We start from the raw sequence: 25,630 nt of genomic DNA on the forward strand, positions 1-25,630 counted from the left end.
AGGTCAAAGTTAAGTTGTCGATCACATGGAAGTACGCTAAATGGTTTATTGCACTCACTGTACCCCATACAGCATGTGGCAAAGCTCACCCATCTGGCAATCCAAGCATTATAAAACAAACAGTAAGAATGACTTTCTGTCTCCAGAAGATCCTCTCAATTAAATTCAATTCAAGCTTGTTCTTTTATTGTATGACAGTCAATCAACATAACAGTCAACATAATTTGCAGCTAATACCCCCTCTCTCTCTCCCTCTCCCTCTCCCTCTCCCTCCTCCCTCTCCCTTTCCCTCTCTCTCTCTCTCTCTCTCTCTCTCTCTCTCTCTCTCTCTCTCTCTCTCTCTCTCTCTCTCCCTCTCTCTCTCTCCCTCTCTCTCTCTCTCTCTCCCTCCCTCTCTCTCCCTCCCTCTATCTCCCTCCCTCTATCTCTCTCCCTCTCCCTCTCCCTCCCTCCCCCAATCCCCCCCCCAATCCAGTGCAATCCGTTCGGCCCCGCCTCCAATGACTCATTCATCCGCGAGTTCAAGAGAGGTGTAAAGCTGGAGACGGACCCCGAGGTGTTGGCTCAGTGTGGCAGGAAGGTGACCCTCACCTGCGGCGCCACGGCGGTGAACGATGAATTCACCAGCGTGAAGCTCTTCTGGGTGGAGAAGAGGACGGAGCGGGAGCTCTGCAGGCTGGAGAGAGGCGTGGTCCGGGAGGACGGGGCGCCGTGCACCGCGGGCTCCTCGGGTCACCAGCTCGTCCTGACTCTCACCGACATGAAGCCGGTCAACCAGGGAGAATACATCTGCAAGCTGCACTCCAATCTGGCGATAGACAGAAGCAGCACCCAGGTGAAACTGCAAGGTGAGCTTATTGACGCAGTTAAAAAAAAAACGTGACAATTATAGCATGCGGTGTGTCAGAGTAGGGAGGTCAAAGGTTATGCCGTAATGTAGTCCAACGGGAGCCCGCCCACAATGCTTGTTCAGAACACAGTTTAATGTAATCAAACGGGAGCTCCGCCCACAATGCTGTTTTCTGATGAATACCCCCAAAATATGGAGGTCCCGAACGCAATTAAGTATTGATTACGCCGTAACGAATCATTAAAAAAATATACCGCGACGCGCTCCTCTAGCCAGGAATCGAAACTCCGTTTAAGCTCCAGAGAGCGAGGCTGAAAATCCGCAGTTCTTGCCCCACTGATGGGAGCCGAATCCCGGATCCGAGTTTTCTGATGAATACCCCAAAATATGGAGGTCCCGAACGCAATTAAGTATTGATTACGCCATAACGAATCATTAAAAAAATATACCGTTAACTGGAGTATGTTGTTTCTTTACATATATGTTGGATTAGAGAATTGGTTTGTCATGACAATCCAATAAAAAATTGCGATTTACCCGGTGGTACAATGAACGGTGGGGCTGGGCTGGGGCGCGCGGTGCACCCAGGCGGCGGCGGTTGACCGATGGCGATGCTGTGGACGAGCGCGCGTCCGTGGGGAGCACTGCGCGCCCCAGCCCAGCCCCACCGTTCATTGTACCACCGGGTAAATCGCAATTTTTTATTGGATTGTCATGACAAACCAATTCTCTAATCCAACATATATGTAAAGAAACAACATACTCCAGTTAACAGTATATATTTTTTAATGATTCGTTACGGCGTAATCAATACTTAATTGCGTTCGGGACCTCCATATTTTGGGGGTATTCATCAGAAAACTCGGATCCGGGATTCGGCTCCCATCAGTGGGGCAAGAACTGCGGATTTTCAGCCTCGCTCTCTGGAGCTTAAACGGAGTTTCGATTCCTGGCTAGAGGAGCGCGTCGCGGCTCATGCGCACGCTCGGCCAATCAGAGCGCAAAACGCCAATGCGGAAGCACTCTTGGGCTGCCTTTAATATAGACGCGGCCAGGCCAGTGTTTCTGGTTGCGGAGGCACGATAGTTAGATAACCTAAGTGGGGAACAACCAGGAGATCACTGTGACAGAGGGTAATGCAGTCTAAACAGTCATAAATCTTTAATTCAACTTCAGCCCTGATCATAACCATTTATCTTTTTAGATTTTTTGTAATGAAAAATGAAATACTCCCACTGGCTGTAATAATCCCCCCCAGAAAAATTTACTTTGCATTTGATATATTCAAAATATTTTACTTTTTGTGTGTTTTTTTTAACAATAATTTGTGATGCCATCACACAAACTGGCATTTAAAGGGTAAACATTCAAAAATGTATTGAATATGTGTTTTCTTTTCTTTTTTACAATAATTTGTGATGCCCATCACAAACACTGGCATTTAAAGGGTAAAAATTCCTACACCAGAATGCAGGAAATTAAGTTTTTGTAACAAAATAATTGTGTGTGTGTGTGTGTGTGTGTGTGTGTGTGTGTGTGTGTGTGTGTGTGTGTGTGTGTGTGTGTGTGTGTGTGTGTGCGTGTGAGAGAGAATGACGGACAATTGCTTGCTGTGTGAGGAGAGAGAGAGAGAGAGAGAGAGAGAGAGAGAGAGAGAGAGAGAGAGAGAGAGAGAGAGAGAGAATTAAGTACATTTGCTGAAATACAGTTGTTCTTAATTTTCTCACTTGCTATGTGAGAATGTTAGTTATTATGTTCTCAATGCCCCTTGCATTGTATGAGTTGTGTGGAAGCGTTTGCTAGTTCTAGTGCTATCCCTTTGTACATTGTGGCTGTGTCTGACAAAAGTAAATAAATAATGGTATTAGGAATACATTTGCCTCCTGCGTGAACTGTGCATAGCTGAATAGACTGTATTTTAACGCCGGTCATATGGTGGTACTTGGAGAGCCAGCTACGTTCTCAGGTGGTACTTGGTGTAAAAAGTTTGAGAACCACTGAACAAACGGGAGCCCCGCCCACAATGCTGTTCAGAACACAGTTTAATATAATCAAACAGGAGCCCGCCCACAATGCTGTTCAGAACACAGTTTAATGTAATCAAACGGGAGCCCCGCCCACAATGCTGTTCAGAACACAGTTTAATGTAATCAAACGGGAGCCCCGCCCACAATGCTGTTCAGAACACAGTTTAATGTAATCAAACGGGAGCTCCGCCCACAATGCTGTTCAGAACACAGTTTAATGTAATCAAACGGGAGCCCCGCCCACAATGCTGTTCAGAACACAGTTTAATATAATCAAACGGGAGCCCGCCCACAATGCTGTTCAGAACACAGTTTAATGTAATCAAACGGGAGCTCCGCCCACAATGCTGTTCAGAACACAGTTTAATGTAATCAAACGGGAGCTCCGCCCACAATGCTGTTCAGAACACAGTTTAATGTAATCAAACGGGAGCCCCGCCCACAATGCTGTTCAGAACACAGTTTAATGTAATCAAACGGGATCTCCGCCCACAATGCTGTTCAGAACACAGTTTAATGTAATGAAATGGGAGCCCCGCCCACAATGCTGTTCAGAACACAGTTTCTTCCCTCACAAAAAGCCAAAGTCCCAGAGGATACATTCAATTGGTAGAACAAACAGCCACTCAAATTGTAGCCAACACAGGGCCGCCTGGGAGAAATGCGAGGCCCTGTGCAAGATTTAAACGCGAGGCTGGGCATGATACAGTCAACATATAGCAAGAGAGAGAGAGAGAGAGAGAGAGAGAGAGAGAGAGAGAGAGAGCAAGAGAGAGCTCCCGTTCTACAGTCAATATACAGTGTTATCGTACAAATTTCTCCACAACACACATGTACAAGTGGCAGTAATGCAGAAAATCCAGCAAGGGAAGAAGCAGTGTAGAAAACAGGTGGAGTTTTTGCCTAGCAATGGGAATGCTTTGGCTGTACTTACATGTGTAGATAGAAATACACACTCTAGTGTTGATGTCTTTGTTTACAAGGCTTCAGGTATGGTTGCTCTGCTACAAACACAATAGAGCAGCTGTGTGCACATCCAACCTGTTTTAGGCCAGGTGCAGGATAAAACTAAATGTGACTGAAGGAAAAATTGCAATGAACTGACCGACACAATTGACAACTATAAGCAATGCAATGCTCAGAGAGAGAGAGAGAGAGAGAGAGAGAGAGAGAGAGAGAGAGAGAGAGAGAGAGTCTGTGATGATCCAGACAGAGAGAGTCTGTGGTCCAGAGAGAGAGAGAGATGAGTCTGTGGTCCAGACAGAGAGAGAGAGAGAGAGAGAGAGAGAGAGAGAGAGAGATGGGTCTGTGGTCCAGACAGAGAGAGAGAGAGAGAGAGAGATAAGCAAGACAGCTAAGATGAGCCCCTAAAGGATATTCAACTTTTAATGGAAGAACAAAACAGAAGGAAAGGATAACTTCACAATGGCAACATGAATATACATAGATCCAAAAGGACAAAGATCAACACTTAAATCCAAAGAGAAGAGGGTCTATACCAGAGAAAACAAAGTAGCAAGGAGCCAACGGCCGACATCAGCTAAATAGGCTAACTGCAAATAGAGTGGCCAGGTACTGACGCTAGCTCGTGTCACAAACAGGTAATTTATGACAAATAGGGAGTCCACACGTGATAACAATTTAACAAAAAATGATTTATTTAAACAAACAAAGACATAAGCACATGAACAATGAAATGTTTTGTATTAGAATCAGTGGTGAGTGCAGTGTGTGGATGAGTGAGTAAGTATGCTGTGGTGTGTGTTTGGTGTAAGTATCAGTGCTATAATATGTCAAAAGGGTGCAGCTCGGGTGTTGGTACAACCTGTGCCTGGGAGTGGAGAAAGCAGACAGAGAGGGAATTAGAACGAGACACATATATTGAGGTGCAGGCAGCTCTGCTCTGCACAGATTCAGATTCAGATTCAGATTCCTTTATTGAGCCATTTGTGTAAAACACATTGGTAATTGTTGCAGCAATACAGTGTATGCATTCTTTCTTTTTTCACAGTAAACAAACACCAACACAGACAAGAAACGAAAACAGTGCAGTGGGGGATTAATCAATAAATAAAATACATATATATATATATATATATATATAAAGTGAAGTGTGCAGAGATCCAGTACGGACTAGTGCAGTGCAGTCAATGTCATTGTGCCAGTGTCACTTGGGGGCAGAGGGGGGGGGGGGGGGGTACCGAGGGGGGGGGGGGGGGGGCCTGAGGCATTGATCAGCCTGGCGGCTGAGGGGAAGAAGCTCAGTCTGTGTCGAGCTTTCACAGCCTTTGGGATCCTCAGCCTTCTCCCAGAGGGGAGCAGGGTGAAGAGGCTGTGACCGGGGTGGGATGGGTCGGCCATGATCTTTCTCGCCCTCTTCAGCGCCCTGGAGTCGTGCAGGGACCTGAGGGAGGGCAGGGGACAGCCAATCACCCTCTCCGCGGAGCGAATCACCCGCTGCAGCTTGGCAAGATCTTTTGCCGCTGCAGCAGGGAACCAGGAGATGATGGAGTGGGTGAGGATGGACTCAATGATGGCCGTGTAGAATTGGGCCATCATGGTCCTCGGCAGTTTATATTTCTTCAACTGCCGGAGGAAGAACATCCTCCCCTGGGCCTTCTTGAGCAGGCCCGTGATGTTGAGCTCCCACTTCAAATCCCGGGAGATGGTCATGCCGAGGAATCGGCATGACTCCACAGAGGTCACCTGAGTGCCTCCCAGTATGATGGGAGGGGGCAGGGCTGCTTTCTTCCTGAAATCCACTACCATCTCCACTGTCTTTTGAGCATTGAGGTGAGTCTCATACAGTTAATGAGCCACCCACTCCACCATGCTTCCTGGTGAGTCAGACTCTCCATTTAGCAGGTAGAGTGGGGGTCGTCACACCCTCCCCCTAAAGAAAAGGGTTCTTTTTTAGAGATTTTTTTTTTAAAGAAAATTAAAAAGAAATTATAAAAAAATAATAAATAAAAAATATATATAATATATCAGTTGATGATTTGTTGGAGAAATGCCTGTCAAAATGGCATCTGCGTTTTTCATTCAAATGGCTCCTCCCCTTAAATAGGAGCCTACAATGAGGTTTTTGTATCCAAATGTTGCCCCAAATCTCGACTACAACCGCGTGGAATCGGATTATTCTTTCCGTTTGGGACTTTTGAGTTTATACCCAAAAGGCGATGGGTCCGCCCGTCACCTATTAGGGATTCAGTGCGGCCAAAGCAGCGCAAGCGTTCTCTCTGCTATTTACAATCATCTCTCTCTGCTACTTACAGTCATCTCTCTCTGCTACTTACAGTCATCTCTCTCTGCTATTTACAATCATCTCTCTCTGCTACTTACAGTCATCTCTCTCTGCTACTTACAGTCATCTCTCTCTGCTACTTACAGTCATCTCTCTCTGCTACTTACAGTCATCTATCTCTGCTACTTACAGTCACCCCTCTCTGCTATTTACAATCATCTCTCTCTGCTACTTACAGTCATCTCTCTCTGCTACTTACAATCATCTCTCTCTGCTACTTACAGTCATCTATCTCTGCTACTTACAGTCACCTCTCTCTGCTATTTACAATCATCTCTCTCTGCTACTTACAGTCATCTCTCTCTGCTACTTACAGTCATCTCTCTCTGCTACTTACAGTCATCTCTCTCTGCTACTTACAATCATCTCTCTCTGCTACTTACAGTCATCTCTCTCTGCTACTTACAATCATCTCTCTCTGCTATTTACAATCATCTCTCTCTGCTACTTACAGTCATCTCTGGGGCTCGAGGGCTGTTGTCCATGGTGTTATTGGGAACAGAGGAACGGGACCCGTAAAAACAACAGGTTCAAAGGGGAAAAAACGCCAACCGGCGTGTATTTATTTACACAAAATACAGAACAAAAACAAAACAACAGAACAAACAGACGACGGTGGTGGTGGTGTAGTGTGTGTAGGCGGAAGCCTGGAATATGATGTATGTAAATGAATCAATGTGTCTGTATGCTGGGGTCTATGTGAGTGGGTTTAACAATGTAAACGGGGTCTTACCGCGTTGCATTATGTGGTGCGCCGAGGCAGTCAAAAACAACAAAAGAAAAACAGGGGCAAGCGAGTGGGTCGAAAAATACAGGGGAGCGGAAAAAAACACGAGCGAGGGGTGTTCTTCTTTTAACCAGTGACGGCCTGGCAAGAGGGGTGTTCTTCTTTTAACCAGTGACGGCCTGGCAAGAGGGGTGTTCTTCTTTTAACCAGTGACGGCCTGGCAAGAGGGGTGTTCTTCTTTTAACCAGTGACGGCCTGGCAAGAGGGGTGTTCTTCTTTTAACCAGTGACGGCCTGGCAAGAGGGGTGTTCTTCTTTTAACCAGTGACGGCCTGGCAAGAGGGGTGTTCTTCTTTTGACCAGTGACGGCCTGGCAAGAGGGGTGTTCTTCTTTTAACCAGTGACGGCCTGGCAAGAGGGGTGTTCTTCTTTTAACCAGTGACGGCCTGGCAAGAGGGGTGTTCTTCTTTTAACCAGTGACGGCCTGGCAAGAGGGGTGTTCTTCTTTTGACCAGTGACGGCCTGGCAAGAGGGGTGTTCTTCTTTTAACCAGTGACGGCCTGGCAAGAGGGGTGTTCTTCTTTTAACCAGTGACGGCCTGGCAAGAGGGGTGTTCTTCTTTTGACCAGTGACGGCCTGGCAAGAGGACAAAGGACCTCTCGAAGGATAACAGGGGAAAGGAACAAAAAAATTAAAGAATACAATTTTATTTAATTAAATTAAATACAAAAGAGATAGACGATACATACTGTGCATCACAGGGGTAAGGGACATTCTTAAAACACACATCAAACAAACAACCAAATACAATGACATGGTATGTACATTAATACATGAAGCGGAACAGATCATTGACAGTTAAAAGTTCAAATCACTTCGTCTGTGGTTCATGCAGGCTGTGGTCCCATGAACAAGGACTTCGAATATACATTTATCTCTCTGATAAGATTTAGAATTTCGAAGTGGCAGTTAAAATCGCTGGTCAAAACTAGCTTAGAATTGCAGACCAGGTCACCTGGCGTCATCAGTGTCAGTGTGTTAGCGTCATTTAGTGTTAGCAACAAAAACTGAAAATCTTTTTGGTGAAACATAATTTTACACAATTTTACAACATTACTGGGGATGGGAAGAGGAACATTTCATTTTCGCCACAGGCGGAGAAAAAAGGAATCTGGGCTTGATATCAACTTGATAGGTTGATAGTACATTTTACATTTAGTAATTTATCTGATGCTTTTATCCAAAGCACCTTAGTTGTATAAAAGTCAGCAGGAAGGGAAGGGTACAACTCTGGCAGCTAAGTGATATTGTTCGTCAAACAGTGTCGTAGGTGAGTGCTACACTGAGTGCATAGTAGTATAGACATATTAGCATAGTAGTATAGTAGTATAGACGTATTAGCATAGTAGTATACACATATTAGCATAGTAGTATAGTAGTATAGACGTATTAGCATAGTAGTATACACATATTAGCATAGTAGTATATACGTATTAGCATAGTAGTATAGACATATTAGCATAGTAGTATAGTAGTATAGACTTATTAGCATAGTAGTATACACATATTAGCATAGTAGTATAGACTTATTAGCATAGTAGTATACACATATTAGCATAGTAGTATATACGTATTAGCATAGTAGTATAGACATATTAGCATAGTAGTAAGCCTATAGGCACAGTATATTACTTAGTAGCAAAGTGCATAATAGTAAAAGAGAGTATGAAGGTTAGGATAGGAGTGACACACCACAGACTAAACCACAACTCTATAGGCGGCACGGTGGTAGTGGTTAACACTGTCGCCTCACAGCTAGAAGATTGCGGGTTCGATTCCTGCTTGGGGACCAGGTTGCCGTGTTGCCAGTTACTAAGGTGGGGGGTATCTCCCGGGCCTTTCTGTGTGGAGTTTGCATGTTCTCTCCCCGTGCTCGCAAGGGTTTCCCCTCCCGATAAGATAAACCCAATGGAAAAACATGCACAACAGATCGCTAACGCTGTCGCTTCGTCCCTGACGAAGACGGACAGGAGCACTTGGATTGGTCCCCGGGCGCGGTGCAGGAGAGGACAGCAGGAGACACACACACCACTGAGGATTAACGGGGCTACCGTGGACAGGGTGAGCAGCTTTAAGTACCTGGGGGTCCACATCGCAGAGGATCTGACATGGACAACACACATAGTTGTCGGAACACAGTGTGAGAAGAGCATTTATGCAGGTGAACACCAGGAAGGCTGCTGGCCCAGATGGTATAACAGGACGCATACTTAAGTCCAGTGCCAACCAGCTAGCCCCGGTGTTCACCGCCATTCCCCGGTATCACCAGCTCAGGCAAAGCACAATTCTCACTCACAGAAGAATACACAGCATCACTATGCGGATCCTCCCTGGATACCTCCTGCCCCCCATTAAGAATGGTGTCGCACAGGTTAACATCACTATCAACATTCTCCTCATCCAACTCTCTCATAGCCATAGCTCGAGTTACCGCACAGGTTGTGAAAACCCCGGGATACTGCCTCGCCAGATCATCACCTGCCACTTGTGTATCTGGCACACATGTCACCTCGGGCCTCACAAGCACCTTCCCTCCAGCCAGGTCGTTACCAAGGAGCAGCGTTACCCCTTCCATAGGGATCTTGTCAGCCGCCACCCCGATAGTCACCGGGCCTGACACAAGGGCACATTCAAGAAACAAATTATGCAGAGGGACACTCATTGTGTGCATTCCAAAAGCCTTAACCACAATCCCAGCATCCAACTCAGAGCTGCTCGTAAAGGGCAGGACACCACTCCGGATAAAAGATTGTGACGCACCAGTATCACGGAGAATAGTCACAGGCACCTTAGGACCTCCCTCTGTCAGAGAAACAAACCCCTTACTCTTGAAGGGCGTGTAAAGGTCATGAACCACTGCATCAGAGACCCCTAGTGGAGACAGAGCAACAGGTCCCACTATTAACAACACTGGTTTAGGTGGCCTAACATTTGGGCGCTTCTCAGGGTGCAAACGATAACAGTTATCCACAATGTGTCCCAGTTGCCCACAACCATTGCATGTCCGATTATCCTTATTATCCTTACTTACCCCTGGCCCACTAAACCTCACACCACCCCCAGCGCTGGAGACCACAGGCCTGTTAGGAGTCCATTTCGGCCTCCCCACATCATGCCCAGGATGGCTCCGTCTCTCAAAAGACGTCCTGTGGGTCAAAACATACTCATCAGCCAGGACCGCTGCTGCTGAACAGGTCCTGACTTTCCTCTCATTTAAGTACATAGCAATATCCTCAGATACGCCATACACCTTGAATTCCTCTAATAAGATTAGGTCCCTAATCTCCTCCACTGTGGTGACCTTTTCTGCTGCACACCACCGGTCAAAAAGCAACCGCTTTTCCTTCACAAACTCCACAAAAGACTGAGAGTTCTGTTTCCTCAAATTGCGGAATTTCTGTCGGTAAGCCTCAGGGACCAATTCATAGGCTTTAAGGATAGCCTGTTTCACCAAAGCATAATCCTTATTATCAGGATACATCGACGCATACACGATCTGTGCCTTACCGCGCAAAGCACTCTGCATGAGGATAGTCCATTTATCCGCTGGCCAGCCGCAACTGCCAGCTATGTCCTCAAATAATAAAAAAAAACTATCGACGTCCCTTTCCAAAAAAAACGGAACCATGCTTTTCTGCCTAGCCATATCAAAACCCGGCTCCCGATGCACATGTATAGCACCAGCACCACCCGCATTACGCATCGCCATCTCCCGGTCATATGCTGCCTGGGCGCGTACCTCCCGTGCCACCTCAATAGCTTCCTGGGCCTCACGTTCCGCTCTGGCTGCAGCTGCTGCTGTAGCTGCTGTAGCTGCTGCTGTAGCTGCTGCTGTAGCTGCTGTAGCTGCTGCTGTAGCTGCTGCAGCTGCTCTCCTTATCTCACTAGCTTCAAGGTCCTCACGGTCTGCCTTGTTAACAGCTGCAAGCTCACGCGCTGTTCTAAGCTCCATATCTCGCCCACGCGGTAGCTCAAAGCCTTCTCCCTCCTCCTCCAGAGTTCTACCTGCAGCCACACCAAAAACCTTTAGTGTACTCAGTTCCTCAATTAATTGACCTACCAAGTTCTCCTTTTTCTGGCCTGCATCGAGGTCTATTGAAAACCTTGCTGCCACCTGTAGTAACTCATCCTTTGAACATTTTTTTACCTTAGCCAGTGTTGGCTCTGCAATAAAGTCATCAATGTCCAACGTCATTGTCTATTAGTCACAGTAAACGACAACAAACGAATACAACAACAATATTAATAATAAAGTAATTAATCAACCAATTAATTAATTACTAATACAAGGCAACACTACAATCAATCCACAACAAGGGATATTGTTCAGCATCCAAAACACACTAATTACATTTCCCGGCCCCCTAACCTACCTATACTGAAAGCTAATGCACTGTAGACCTAGCTTTCTTCAACCACACCTGCTACCAGCCAAAGATCACTTCTTTGACTGCCCCAGGAGTACGTGGTACACAGGAGGCTAACAACAGCCAGAAAACAATGAAATTACCTACCTGTGGTGTCCACTAAACTAAATATTTTAAAGCATACCAGTAGTCAAATCAAATTATAAATGAAGAGCATACTTACCTGTTTGTAGACCGGCTAGAGCCCCCATGTTACATTCAAGCCTAAAATATGGCTCGTCAAGGCCTTGAATGCGACGTGGTGGACACAGGACACTGGACAAAGGTGTATCAAAAATAACTATTTATTTACAACTAACTAAATGGACAGAAATAGTGGGAGCTGGGTGTTCCAGTCTCCAAAGTTAACTAACAAAACTAATAGCAAAAGGAAGAACAAGCCGAATGTACAACAAAACAAAGAGAGCAGGTGAGACGCTGGAGAGCTGTGACATCTCCTGTGAAGTGGGGGAGACTTGACTGCTGCCTGCACTCTGCATTTGTAGGGCGTGGTGCCTCATCACCACACCTGTGATCAATTAAAAAGCGGCCATTTTAACACAAGCAAAAACAGGAAGAAACAGTGTGTCAATTAAACCACCAATTAGTGACAGCACACTTAACCACCATGTGAATATGCACCACAGACAGTAAGTATCCCTCCACCATGTGAAAGTAATACGTAACACCCAGGTACTGCACAGCACCCTCTCTCACCTTGACCGTCAGAAGGGGGGCTATGTGAGACTGTTGTTCATTGACTACAGCTCAGCGTTCAACACCATAGTCCCCACCAGACTGGTGGACAAGCTGATCGAGCTGGGTCTGAGCTCCGCCCTGAGCGCCTGGGTACTGGACTTTCTGAGCGAAAGACCCCAGGCGGTCAGGGTGGGGGGTCAGACCTCCAACACCATCACCCGGAGCATCGGGTCCCCCCAGGGCTTTGTTCTGAGCCCCCTGCTGTACTCACTCTACACACACGATTGTGTGGCCAAGTTCAGCTCCAACTCCATAGTGAAGTTCGCAGACGACACGTGGTGGTGGGGCTGATCTCGGACAACGACGAGAAGGCCTACCGGGAGGAGGTTGAGGTACTGGAACGCTGGTGCCAGGACAACAGCCTGCTCCTGAACATTGGTAAACCCAAGGAGCTGATCGTGGATTATAGGAGAGGACAGCAGGAGACACACACACCACTGAGGATTAACGGGGCTACCGTGGACAGGGTGAGCAGCTTTAAGTACCTGGGGGTCCACATCTCAGAGGATCTGACATGGTCAACACACATAGACACAGTAGTAAAGAAGGCAAAGCAGCGCCTCTACCACCTGAGACAGTTAAGGAAGTTCAGAGTATCGGGGAAGATACTCCAGTCCTTCTACTCAGGAGCTGTAGAGAGCATCTTGACCGGAAACATCACTGCCTGGTATGGAAACAGCACGGCACAGGACAAGAAGGCCCTACAGAGAGTGGTGCGCTCAGCCGAGCGTACCACGGGTATTGCACTACCTCCCCTGCAGGTTCTATACAACAAGAGGTGCAAATCCAGAGCCTGCAGAATAATGAAAGACCCCCACCACCCCAATAACAGCCTGTTCCAGCTGCTGAGGTCAGGCAGACGCCTGCGAACCCCAGCTACTAGGACAGAGAGGCTTAGGCTCAGCTTCTTCCCCCAGGCCATCAGAGCCTTGAACAATGAACATTGAGTGCCACAGAACACTGAACTATCCACACACAAGCACACATGAGCACACACACGACACGCACGCTGTGCACTAGCAGCCACTTTAACACTTTAACATGAGCGGGCACACACTCATGCCACACTCACCCACACTTATTGCCAAAAGGAAAGGCCACTTTAAATTAGTATAGCAACAGTAACAGTGTATTGCACTACCAAAGCTACCTAGCATGTCCTATATGCTCTGTAAATAACTATGTACAGATACCGAGATGTCACACCATGTTACCTGTTACCTGTTATTGCACAATGTTGTTTTATTGGATTCTATTATATGTTGTACCACTGTATTGCACATCGTTGCGGGCAAGACCACCCGCATTTCATTGTATACTTGTATGCCGTGACAAATAAAACTCTTGACTTGACTTGACTCAGTTGTAAAAAAGGCGAAGCAACGCCTCTACCACCTGAGACAGTTAAAAAGTTCAGAGTATCTGGGAAGATACTCCAGTCCTTCTACTCCGGAGCTGTAGAGAGCATCTTGACTGGAAACATCACTGCCTGGTATGGAAACAGCACGGCACAGGACAAGAAGGCCCTACAGAGAGTGGTGCGCTCAGCTGAGCGTACCACGGGTATTGCACTACCACCCCTGCAGGTTCTATACAACAAGAGGTGCAAATCCAGAGCCTGCAGAATAATGAAAGACCCACACCACCCCAACAACAGCCTGTTCATGCTGCTCAGGTCAGGCAGACGCCTGCAAACATCAGCTGCAAGGACAGAGAGACTTCGGCTCAGCTTCTTCCCCCAGGCCATCAGAGCCCTGAACACTGAACTCTCCACACACAAGCACACATGAGCACACACACAACACACACACTGTACACGCTCACACACTAGCAGCCACTTTAACATGAGCAAGCACACACTCATGCTGCACACGCCCACACTTATGGCCACTAAGGAAAGGTCACTTTAAAAATAGTATAGTGTCAGGATGGAGGTAGGTGAGTTCCAATTGTTGTAGGCAATCACAGAGACGGAGAAGGTATACTCTTGAACAGGTTCGACTTTAATAGTAAAGAACACAAAGAGTAATACTAGGATACTATGCCAAGGCAAGGGAACGAGAGAATTAGATAATGGAGCTTAGTGGTGGTCCAGAATTGGAACCGCCCGCGTTATCTCCGAACGCCTATAGTGAAGACCTGACAAATGACAAGCAGAGAAAAGGAATGTTATATAGCCACCAAATACCAACATTCCACACACACCCCCGTGACAGCCAATCAGAAGCCAACCCCTAATGTACAGCACTAAATGACAGGGAAAACAAGTGACAGTAATCAAGTGACAGATGACAGAGAAAGTGGGAGGTTCCCGACCGTAGTCAAGAACCAGAATCGTAACAGTATAGTATAACCGGAGATTGTATAAATTAGCATGTACAGAAAGACACTACCAAAGGACCTAGTATGTCCTCCATGCTCTGTAAATAACTTATGTACATATACCGATATGCCCTAACATGTTACTTGTTTATTGCACAATGTTACTTGTTTATTGCACAATGTTGATTCTATTATATGTTATTTGCACATCGTTGCGGGCAAGACCACCCGCATTTCATTGTATACTTGTATGCCGTGACAAATAAATCTCTTGACTTGACTTGACTTGACTTGACTAGCCCTCGTCTGCTCCCGGCTGCCTTTGGGGGGAAGGATGACGGGATGGGAGGTGCAGAGAGACATTTCGTCAGCGACTCAGTGCATGTGTGTGTGTGTGTGTGTGTGTGTGTGTGTGTGTGTGTGTGTGTGTGTGTGTGTGTGTGTGTGTGTGTGTGTGTGTGTGTGTGTGTGTGTGTGTGTGTGTGTGTGTGTGTGTGTGTGTGTGTGTGTGTGTGTGTGTGTGTGTGTCATGAACCAAACTCAAGGTACACAGAAAAACAAGGGAGACCACACAAGTACTTAAGGTTTTTAAAGAAAAGTTATTTAAGTATGCTACTAAACTATTTACAAAAAATTATTAAAGAATGAGTGGATCAGTATTATCAGTAATTACCAACCCAAACCAAACCAAACCAAACCAAACCAAACAAAACAAAACCAAACAAAACCAAACAAACAAAACCGAACAAAATGTCATGACCAGCTTGGAGGAGACTAGAGAGACCACCACCCTGGAGAAGCCAGTCCTTTTACACAGGTGTGCCTCCTCCTCCTGACACACCTGGGTAGTAGGTGTGTCTGATTGCCAAGGTGCCATGCTGTGAATGACAGACATGTTAGTACAGGTATATTCCCAGGTATATCCCTGAGTGTAAGAGAGGGATGGTGTTGTCACAGTGTGTTAATCTGATGACAAATAAAGACTTATATACTTATATACTTATACTTACAGAATGCACTGGGAAATCCGCGTCCCACTATTCCAAGGACCCGTCTCAGATGGAGTGCAGTTTCCAGGGTGTTTATCCGCTGGGCACGATCCACTGGTTCAAGGGCGACATCAACGTCACGGACTCGTCTACGCCCGAGACACGAGTGGACCAGGAGGGACTGTTCCACGTGAGGAGCACCCTGCCCGTCCAGCCGGAGGACGTGTCCCAATCCTACAACTGTTCACTGTGGCGACCCGACGCTCACACGTATCAAACCATGTCGCTGCCTGGGAGAGGAGAGCTTGAGTCATCGGGGAACGCCGTCACACCGCAGTGGGTTCTGGTGGGACTCCTCGTGGTTAGGTTTATGATTTAAAGGGCCTATAGATAACATTTTAATGTAGAATGTATTGTACATCCATAGGATTTTTAGAAAGGTGCGGGATAAAAGTATTGCTTTTCAAAATTAATGTTGTTGTTTACATGCTGTCCCAAGTGGCTGAATGTTATCTATAGCACCTTTAAGACATGCACAAAATCATGAGTCAGAGATGATGTGTTTGTGGTGGGTGGTTAAGACTATATATAAGACTACCTGCAGCCACAAGCTGGCTTAGGATCGAATACAGCCAGAACCTTCTCTCCTGTGTCTCTCTTCGTCTGTCTCCGTCTCAGTAAAGAACCTTCTCTCCTGTGTCTCTCTCCTCCTCTGTCTCCGTCTCAGTAAAGAACCTTCTCTCCTGTGTCTCTCTCCTCCTCTGTCTCAGTAAAGAACCTTCTCTCCTGTGTCTCTCTCCTCGTCTGTCTCAGTAAAGAACCTTCTCTCCTGTGTCTCTCTCCTCCTCTGTCTCAGTAAAGAACCTTCTCTCCTGTGTCTCTCTCCTCCTCTGTCTCAGTAAAGAACCTTCTCTCCTGTGTCTCTCTCCTCTGTCTCTGTCTCAGTAAAGAACCTTCTCTCATGTGTCTCTCTCCTCCTCTGTCTCAGTAAAGAACCTTCTCTCCTGTGTCTCTCTCCTCCTCTGTCTCAGTAAAGAACCTTCTCTCCTGTGTCTCTCTCCTTGTCTGTCTCAGTAAAGAACCTTCTCTCCTGTGTCTCTCTCCTCGTCTGTCTCCGTCTCAGTGAAGAACCTTCTCTCCTGTGTCTCTCTCCTCCTCTGTCTCAGTAAAGAACCTTCTCTCCTGTGTCTCTCTCCTCCTCTGTCTCCGTCTCAGTAAAGAACCTTCTCTCCTGTGTCTCTCTCCTCGTCTGTCTCCGTCTCAGTAAAGAACCTTCTCTCCTGTGTCTCTCTCTCCTCGTCTGTCTCAGTAAAGAACCTTCTCTCCTGTGTCTCTCTCCTCCTCTGTCTCAGTAAAGAACCTTCTCTCCTGTGTCTCTCTCCTCCTCTGTCTCCGTCTCAGTAAAGAACCTTCTCTCCTGTGTCTCTCTCCTCCTCTGTCTCAGTAAAGAACCTTCTCTCCTGTGTCTCTCTCCTCCTCTGTCTCAGTAAAGAACCTTCTCTCCTGTGTCTCTCTCCTTGTCTGTCTCAGTAAAGAACCTTCTCTCCTGTGTCTCTCTCCTCGTCTGTCTCCGTCTCAGTGAAGAACCTTCTCTCCTGTGTCTCTCTCCTCCTCTGTCTCAGTAAAGAACCTTCTCTCCTGTGTCTCTCTCCTCCTCTGTCTCCGTCTCAGTAAAGAACCTTCTCTCCTGTGTCTCTCTCCTCGTCTGTCTCCGTCTCAGTAAAGAACCTTCTCTCCTGTGTCTCTCTCTCCTCGTCTGTCTCAGTAAAGAACCTTCTCTCCTGTGTCTCTCTCCTCCTCTGTCTCAGTAAAGAACCTTCTCTCCTGTGTCTCTCTCCTCCTCTGTCTCCGTCTCAGTAAAGAACCTTCTCTCCTGTGTCTCTCTCCTCCTCTGTCTCAGTAAAGAACCTTCTCTCCTGTGTCTCTCTCCTCCTCTGTCTCAGTAAAGAACCTTCTCTCCTGTGTCTCTCTCCTCCTCTGTCTCCATCTCAGTAAAGAACCTTCTCTCCTGTGTCTCTCTCCTCCTCTGTCTCCATCTCAGTAAAGAACCTTCTCTCCTGTGTCTCTCTCCTCCTCTGTCTCAGTAAAGAACCTTCTCTCCTGTGTCTCTCTCCTCCTCTGTCTCAGTAAAGAACCTTCTCTCCTGTGTCTCTCTCCTGGTCTGTCTCAGTAAAGAACCTTCTCTCCTGTGTCTCTCTCCTGGTCTGTCTCAGTAAAGAACCTTCTCTCCTGTGTCTCTCTCCTCCTCTGTCTCCGTCTCAGTAAAGAACCTTCTCTCCTGTGTCTCTCTCCTCGTCTGTCTCCGTCTCAGTGAAGAACCTTCTCTCCTGTGTCTCTCTCCTTCTCTGTCTCAGTAAAGAACCTTCTCTCCTGTGTCTCTCTCCTGGTCTGTCTCTGTCTCAGTAAAGAACCTTCTCTCCTGTGTCTCTCTCCTGGTCTGTCTCAGTAAAGAACCTTCTCTCCTGTGTCTCTCCCTCCTCATCTGTCTCAGTAAAGAACCTTCTCTCCTGTGTCTCTCTCCTCCTCTGTCTCCGTCTCAGTAAAGAACCTTCTCTCCTGTGTCTCTCTCCTGGTCTGTCTCCGTCTCAGTAAAGAACCTTCTCTCCTGTGTCTCTCTCCTGGTCTGTCTCTGTCTCAGTAAAGAACCTTCTCTCCTGTGTCTCTCTCCTGGTCTGTCTCAGTAAAGAACCTTCTCTCCTGTGTCTCTCTCTCCTCATCTGTCTCAGTAAAGAACCTTCTCTCCTGTGTCTCTCTCCTCCTCATCTGTCTCAGTAAAGAACCTTCTCTCCTGTGTCTCTCTCTCCTCATCTGTCTCAGTAAAGAACCTTCTCTCCTGTGTCTCTCTCCTCCTCATCTGTCTCAGTAAAGAACCTTCTCTCCTGTGTCTCTCTCCTGGTCTGTCTCCGTCTCAGCAAAGAAAAAGAGACACTAAGGGGAGTGAACTGCATGCTCTCCTTAAAAGAATCTAACGAAAGAGTAGAGATAAAAAGTTTAATTCACAGAAGCACAGGGGGTGTGGGGGGGGGGGGGGGGTTCTGGGACGTTCTTCCAGAAGGAGAGAAGAAGAGTGGAGTAAATGGAAATGAGTTCAAATGTCTCTTGTGTAGCGGCGGGATTTCAAATATTTAGGTACTTTCTTGGATAACACGATCAGCTTCATAGCTAACACAGAATTCAACTTCAAGAAGGCTATGCAATGGGCGGCTGTGTGGCGCAGTGGACATTGCGCTCGTCACCAATGCGAGAGACTCCGGTCTCGAATCCGGGTGTCAGCATTGCCTCCGGCTTGGGCCGGCCGTCATACTGGCTCAATTGGCAGAGTCAGCGGGTGGAAGTCGATGGGTGGTAATCTGGACGTTGTGGACAGCGACTCCTACAGGTCGGTTGGGGGACGCCTGCACAGCAGAGACAGGAAATGGCGGGGGTAGTGTGAGCCTCCCACACGTTACACCTCGCCAATGAGAGTCCGCGCTGGCAGGTGAAAAGATGTGACAGGCTGCCTCCTTGTGTACCGGAGGGGACACGTGATGCAAGGCTTCTATCCTCCCTACAACCGACCAGTGGGGGGCATATGCGAACAACGTTCAAGACAGGGGAGGGGGAGAATTGGAAACACGAAATTGGGACGGGAGAAAATAAATAGAAAAATTAGGAGAAAAAGTGGATACAAAAAAAAGAAGGCTATGCAATGTTTGCATCTTCTAAGAAAGTTGAATAACGTTGCTGCAAGTAGAGATATTCTAGAGCCGGCCTACAGAATTCTTGTTGAAAGTGTTTTAACGTTTGATATCTCAACCTTGGAGCCAAGAATACGAACAAACTGGCAAGTATTGTCAGCATGGCCATTAAAGTTATAGGGAAACCATAAAGACAACTGTCTGAGTTATATGGACTTCGGAATAAGTATCGGAAGCTCTGTCTGTGTTTGTGTTGTTGGTGTTTTTCTTTTGTCTATGTATTGGGCTGTTTTGGGCCCATGTCTTTTGTGCCTGTATGGTGTTTGTACTGCAATGTCTTGTGGATTGCAACCATGGTGAAGCCAAAGACACATTTCCACAAACGTGGACAAATAGAAATATCTATCTATCTATCTATCTATCTATCTATCTATCTATCTATCTATCTATCTATCTATCTATCTATCTATCTATCTATCTATCTATCTATCTATCTATCTATCTATCTATCTATCTATCTATCTATCTATCTAGGTTCTCATCTGCAATTGACCTATCTCAAACCCTGCCCTCTTTTCTTGATCCTCCAATCACAACCCGTTGTTGTTGTTGTCGTTGTCGTTGTTGTTATTGTTGTTGTTGTTGTTGTTGTTGTTGTTGTTGTTGTTGTTGTTGTTGCTGTTGCTGGTGTTGTTGTTGTTGTTGTTGTTGTTGTTGTTGTACAATACTGCCATCAACTGGGGAGATTTGATTTGTTCTATACCGGTATGTATTATAATGTTGGATAATCAAACCTGCTATACCTTCTAAAAGGACTGTACTCTGTACTAGTTTTGTAAAGCAAACAATGTTGCACTTCCTAAGAAGAGTCAAAGCACTGAATGTATTTTATAATGATATTACTATTGTGGACGATAAAGGGATTTGTCTCCTCCTAGGACTTGTCTCCTCCCCTCTCCCCAAACCCCCAGTTGTATTGTGTCTTGCCCCCCCCCTCTCTCCTGTGTATAAATAAGGCCCCTTCCTCCTGAATCGCTCTCTTCTCTTCAGATGACACTGCTGGTCATTTGGGGTGAGGGCCCTTCAAGCCATATTCTCTAAACTTTGCATTTGATCATTCTGAGTTAATAAATTGTATTCTCCATTGACTGAGTAAGTTATTATATGTAATCCACAATATCCAGAACTAGTGAGAACCAAGGGGGGGACAGGGACTATTGACATTACTATGACTGATACCATAACACACAATTCATATGGTACTTTGAATATACATGTATTTTCATCTTCATTTTACTAAATGTATTTTGAGGATAAACCCTCTTGAGATGCATCGTCTCGTTTTCGAGGGGGTCCTCAAACACAAAACATAGACGTCTACAACATCCGGACAAAACAAAATACAAACTATGACAAATGATAAACAATTCAATGACACAAAGCATTAAACCTACAAAGACATGCACATAGAACCGGAGCAGGTAAATGATTCCAGTCAGATGGTGCTTGTCTCCCAATGTCCTTTAATATTCTAGGAACAACAAAGACTGTTGAGTGTGTCTCAGGGAATATGATGGTTTCTGAAATACAAGGCTTTTCAAATGTATACGATACACTACGTTGCAAGTTTATTCATGTATTATACCGTATTGTGATTTCTTGAATTCTACATGTTCATCTGCAGTACTGTACTGGTGACTTACATAGTTATTCCAAGTCAAATGGACCTGCACTTCCTCCTGTCGGCCACATGGGGGCATAGTCTTCCCATCAGAGGGAAATCATCCCGTCACAAAAAAAAGATATATCATGGTAGTTCGATGGCGTGTTGCTTAATGACAGCGGAAGAGTGCAAGGGCGCTTCCGCATTCTTCGCCGCGCATGCGCATGAGGTCCTCGCTTAGTTCAGACGCCCCATTCAACACGGTGAATCCCAAACTCGAAACTCCGTTAAGCTCCAGAGACTGAGAGAGGCTGAAAAGTTACCAAAACGTCCGGAAAAACCTAACGGGAGCATATAGACTGTCATACAAATGTACAAATGCTATAAGGTGGCAAGAAATGCACTATAAACAATACTTTGGGTCGGGAAAGATAGTTAGCTCAAAGCTAATCCGGAAGGGCAGCTAACAGTAGCTACTGTCTAACTGTGATGCATTCGACAGACAGACCGGCATTAGTTAGCCAACAACCAGCCAGGCAGGGCCGTTATCTCACGGGACGAGTAGCTACATTAGTTAGCCAACAACCAGCCAGGCAGCGCCGTTATCTCACGGGATGAGTAGCTACATTAGTTAGCCAACAACCAGCCAGGCAGCGCCGTTATCTCACGGGATGAGTAGCTACATTAGTTAGCCAACAACCAGCGCCGTTATCTCACGGGACGAGTAGCTACATTAGTTAGCCAACAACCAGCCAGGCAGCGCCGTTATCTCCCGGGACGAGTAGCTTCATTAGTTAGCCAGCAACCAGTCAAGCTAACGTTAGCTGGCTCCAGCAGCTTGTCGATCTGCTGGAGCCAGCTAACGTTAGGTTGCTGAGGCTATTAGCACATCGACAAGCTGCTGGATCTCCCGATGCTGGTTGAAGTGGAGCTAGGTAGCCAGCAGGCTGCGTCGAGTAGCTTCATTAGTTAGCCAGCAACCAGTCAAGCTAACGTTAGCTGGCTCCAGCAGCTTGTTGATGTCATCGGGAGCATTTAGCCTGCTGGCTACCTAGCTCCACTTCAACCAGCATCGGGAGATCCAGCAGCTTGTCGATGTGCTAATAGCCTCAGCAACCTAACGTTAGCTGGCTCCAGCAGATCGACAAGCTGCTGGAGCCAGCTAACGTTAGCTTGACTGGTTGCTGGCTAACTAATGAAGCTACTCGTCCCGGGAGATAACGGCGCTGCCTGGCTGGTTGTTGGCTAACTAATGTAGCTACTCGTCCCGTGAGATAACGGCGCTGGTTGTTGGCTAACTAATGTAGCTACTCATCCCGTGAGATAACGGCGCTGCCTGGCTGGTTGTTGGCTAACTAATGTAGCTACTCATCCCGTGAGATAACGGCGCTGCCTGGCTGGTTGTTGGCTAACTAATGTAGCTACTCGTCCCGTGAGATAACGGCGCTGCCTGGCTGGTTGTTGGCTAACTAATGCCGGTCTGTCTGTCGAATGCATCACAGTTAGACAGTAGCTACTGTTAGCTGCCCTTCCGGATTAGCTTTGAGCTAACTATCTTTCCCGACCCAAAGTATTGTTTATAGTGCATTTCTTGCCACCTTATAGCATTTGTACATTTGTATGACAGTCTATAATGCTCCCGTTAGGTTTTTCCGGACGTTTTGGTAACTTTTCAGCCTCTCTCAGTCTCTGGAGCTTAACGGAGTTTCGAGTTTGGGATTCACCGTGTTGAATGGGGCGTCTGAACTAAGCGAGGACCTCATGCGCATGCGCGGCGAAGAATGCGGAAGCGCCCTTGCACTCTTCCGCTGTCATTAAGCAACACGCAGTTCGATGGTGATTTAATTTAATTTGCATGGTACTGTCCATTGTACAAATACTCTTCCATGGTAGAAGTGATGTATGTGAGCACAGGTAACTGATTAGACAGGCAGGTCGCCTTGTTTGTAACACCTGTGCAATTTACATAACTGCATTTAACCCTTTCACTGCCACACTACCAAAGGGTTAACCCTTTCACTGCGACAATACAGAAGGTTAACCCTTTCGCCAGGCAGCACTTTTAAGGAGACCTTGAGAGGGTGTGAGTGGGTGGGTCAGGTGGGAGTGAGATTTTACAGTTGAGGTCAACGCTGAGTGGGTTTCACAATAAAACATCACAGAATATTGTCAACACCAATGTTAACTGTACATATTAAACTATATTATGTACTAAAGTACTATAAAACTAATACAGAGAGATTCGTAAGAAGTCCATGTACTGTCTCACCATGTGCTGTATAAGTGCTTCCGATGGAGGCGATGCAGGTCAGTAGACAGAGCAGCAGTGGTCAGAGGGGGTCAGTATCCTTGTGACCAGAAGGTCACTCCTCCCTCAACTACGTACCGGCACTGACGTGCCCTTGAGCAAGGCACCAAACCTACAACTAGAATAGAATGGTTTTAAACATAGCAAAAACAATGTGTATTTTAATGGGTTCACACCATATGCTAATTGCTAATCCAAAATTAAAAATAATGATGGGGGGAACTGAAATTGAACAGGTAGAAGAAGCAAAGCTACTAGGTATAACATTGGACAGTCATCTGAACTGGTCAACGCATATAAATAACATAACAAAAAAGATGGGGAGAGGGCTGGCTTTAATTAGAAGATGTGTAGAATTCCTAACTCCAGAGTCAGTGATCCATGTTATCCAGGCTCTGATCCTTTCACATCTGGATTACTGTCCGGGGATCTGGGGAAGTGCTGGAAGAGAAAAACTGGGAAAACTACAAATGACACAGAACAAAGCAGCGCGCCTTGCTCTGAATTGTAGGAAAAGGTCAAACATAGTAAGCATGCATGAAAAACTGTCATGGTTAATGGTAGAACAAAGACTAAATGTAAATATCATAATGTTTTTTAGAAATATATATAAGAACAAAAAACCTGCTTGTCTATATGATGAGATACAATTCACAATCAACAGACACAGTTACTCCACCAGGCATGTGTCAATGGAAAGATGTACTGTAAAGATGCCAAGAACAAATGCAATGAAAAGGACTGTGATGTATAGAGCCATGACTGCATGGAATTCCTTACCACCTGTATTATACAGTATTGTGATTTCTTGAATTCTACATGTTCATCTGCAGTACTGTACTGGTAACTTACATAGTTATTCCAAGTCAAATGGACCTGCACTTCCTCCTGTCGGCCACATGGGGGCATAGTCTTCCCATCAGAGGGAAATCATCCCGTCACAAAAAAAAGATATATCATGGTAGTTCGATGGTGATTTAATTTAATTTGCATGGTACTGTCCATTGTACAAATACTCTTCCATGGTAGAAGTGATGTATGTGAGCACAGGTAACTGATTAGACAGGCAGGTCGCCTTGTTTGTAACACCTGTGCAATTTACATAACTGCATTTAACCCTTTCACTGCCACACTACTAAAGGGTTAACCCTTTCACTGCGACAATACAGAAGGTTAACCCTTTCGCCAGGCAGCAGAGTGGACTTTTAAGGAGACCTTGAGAGGGTGTGAGTGGGTGGGTCAGGTGGGAGTGAAATTTTACAGTTGAGGTCAACGCTGAGTGGGTTTCACAATAAAACATCACAGAATATTGTCAACACCAATGTTAACTGTACATATTAAACTATATTATGTACTAAAGTACTATAAAACTAATACAGAGAGATTCGTAAGAAGTCCATGTACTGTCTCACCATGTGCTGTATAAGTGCTTCCGATGGAGGCGATGCAGGTCAGTAGACAGAGCAGCAGTGGTCAGAGGGGGTCAGTATCCTTGTGACCAGAAGGTCACTCCTCCCTCAACTACGTACCGGCACTGACATGCCCTTGAGCAAGGCACCAAACCTACAACTAGAATAGAATGGTTTTAAACATAGCAAAAACAATGTGTATTTTAATGGGTTCACACCATATGCTAATTGCTAATCCAAAATTAAAAATAATGATGGGGGGAACTGAAATTGAACAGGTAGAAGAAGCAAAGCTACTAGGTATAACATTGGACAGTCATCTGAACTGGTCAACGCATATAAATAACATAACAAAAAAGATGGGGAGAGGGCTGGCTTTAATTAGAAGATGTGTAGAATTCCTAACTCCAGAGTCAGTGATCCATGTTATCCAGGCTCTGATCCTTTCACATCTGGATTACTGTCCGGGGATCTGGGGAAGTGCTGGAAGAGAAAAACTGGGAAAACTACAAATGACACAGAACAAAGCAGCGCGCCTTGCTCTGAATTGTAGGAAAAGGTCAAACATAGTAAGCATGCATGAAAAACTGTCATGGTTAATGGTAGAACAAAGACTAAATGTAAATATCATAATGTTTTTTAGAAATATATATAAGAACAAAAAACCTGCTTGTCTATATGATGAGATACAATTCACAATCAACAGACACAGTTACTCCACCAGGCATGTGTCAATGGAAAGATGTACTGTAAAGATGCCAAGAACAAATGCAATGAAAAGGACTGTGATGTATAGAGCCATGACTGCATGGAATTCCTTACCACCTGCACTAACTAGGGTTGAAGACATTTAAAAAACACCTTAAAAATCATATAAGAAAGAGTGGTACTGTCAGTTAAGTAAACATAGTGGGTGATTGAGAAGATGGGTATGTGTGATTGTTGAACTTAGATTTTTTATATATTTGTATATTGTATTGAGATGTATTGTTGTGCTTTAAGTGAACATATATGCCTTGAAACATGATTGAGTAGATGGGTATCTGTGATTGGTGAACTTAGATATTTTATTATATAATATTTTTAGGTGTTATTGAGGTGTATTGTATTGTTTTATTGTATTGTATTAA

The 25,630-nt window shown here is 45.7% G+C and overlaps 1 protein-coding gene across 1 annotated transcript; it reads left to right on the forward strand.

Moving 5' to 3' along the window:
- Nucleotides 1-25: 25 nt before the first annotated feature.
- LOC311239848 (butyrophilin subfamily 1 member A1-like) lies at nt 26-18,442 on the forward strand (the record flags this gene model as incomplete). The annotated part of the gene is made up of 3 exons (XM_084328295.1): nt 26-31; nt 476-848; nt 15,467-18,442. 3 exons carry the CDS (start codon nt 26-28, stop codon nt 15,820-15,822), a joined length of 735 nt encoding a protein of 244 aa, XP_084184421.1. The 3' UTR covers nt 15,823-18,442.
- Between the last annotated feature and the right edge of the window lie 7,188 nt (nt 18,443-25,630).

Source organism: Notolepis coatsorum (assembly GCF_963971535.1).
Source record: "Notolepis coatsorum genome assembly, chromosome: 14".
NCBI lineage: Eukaryota > Metazoa > Chordata > Actinopteri > Aulopiformes > Paralepididae > Notolepis > Notolepis coatsorum.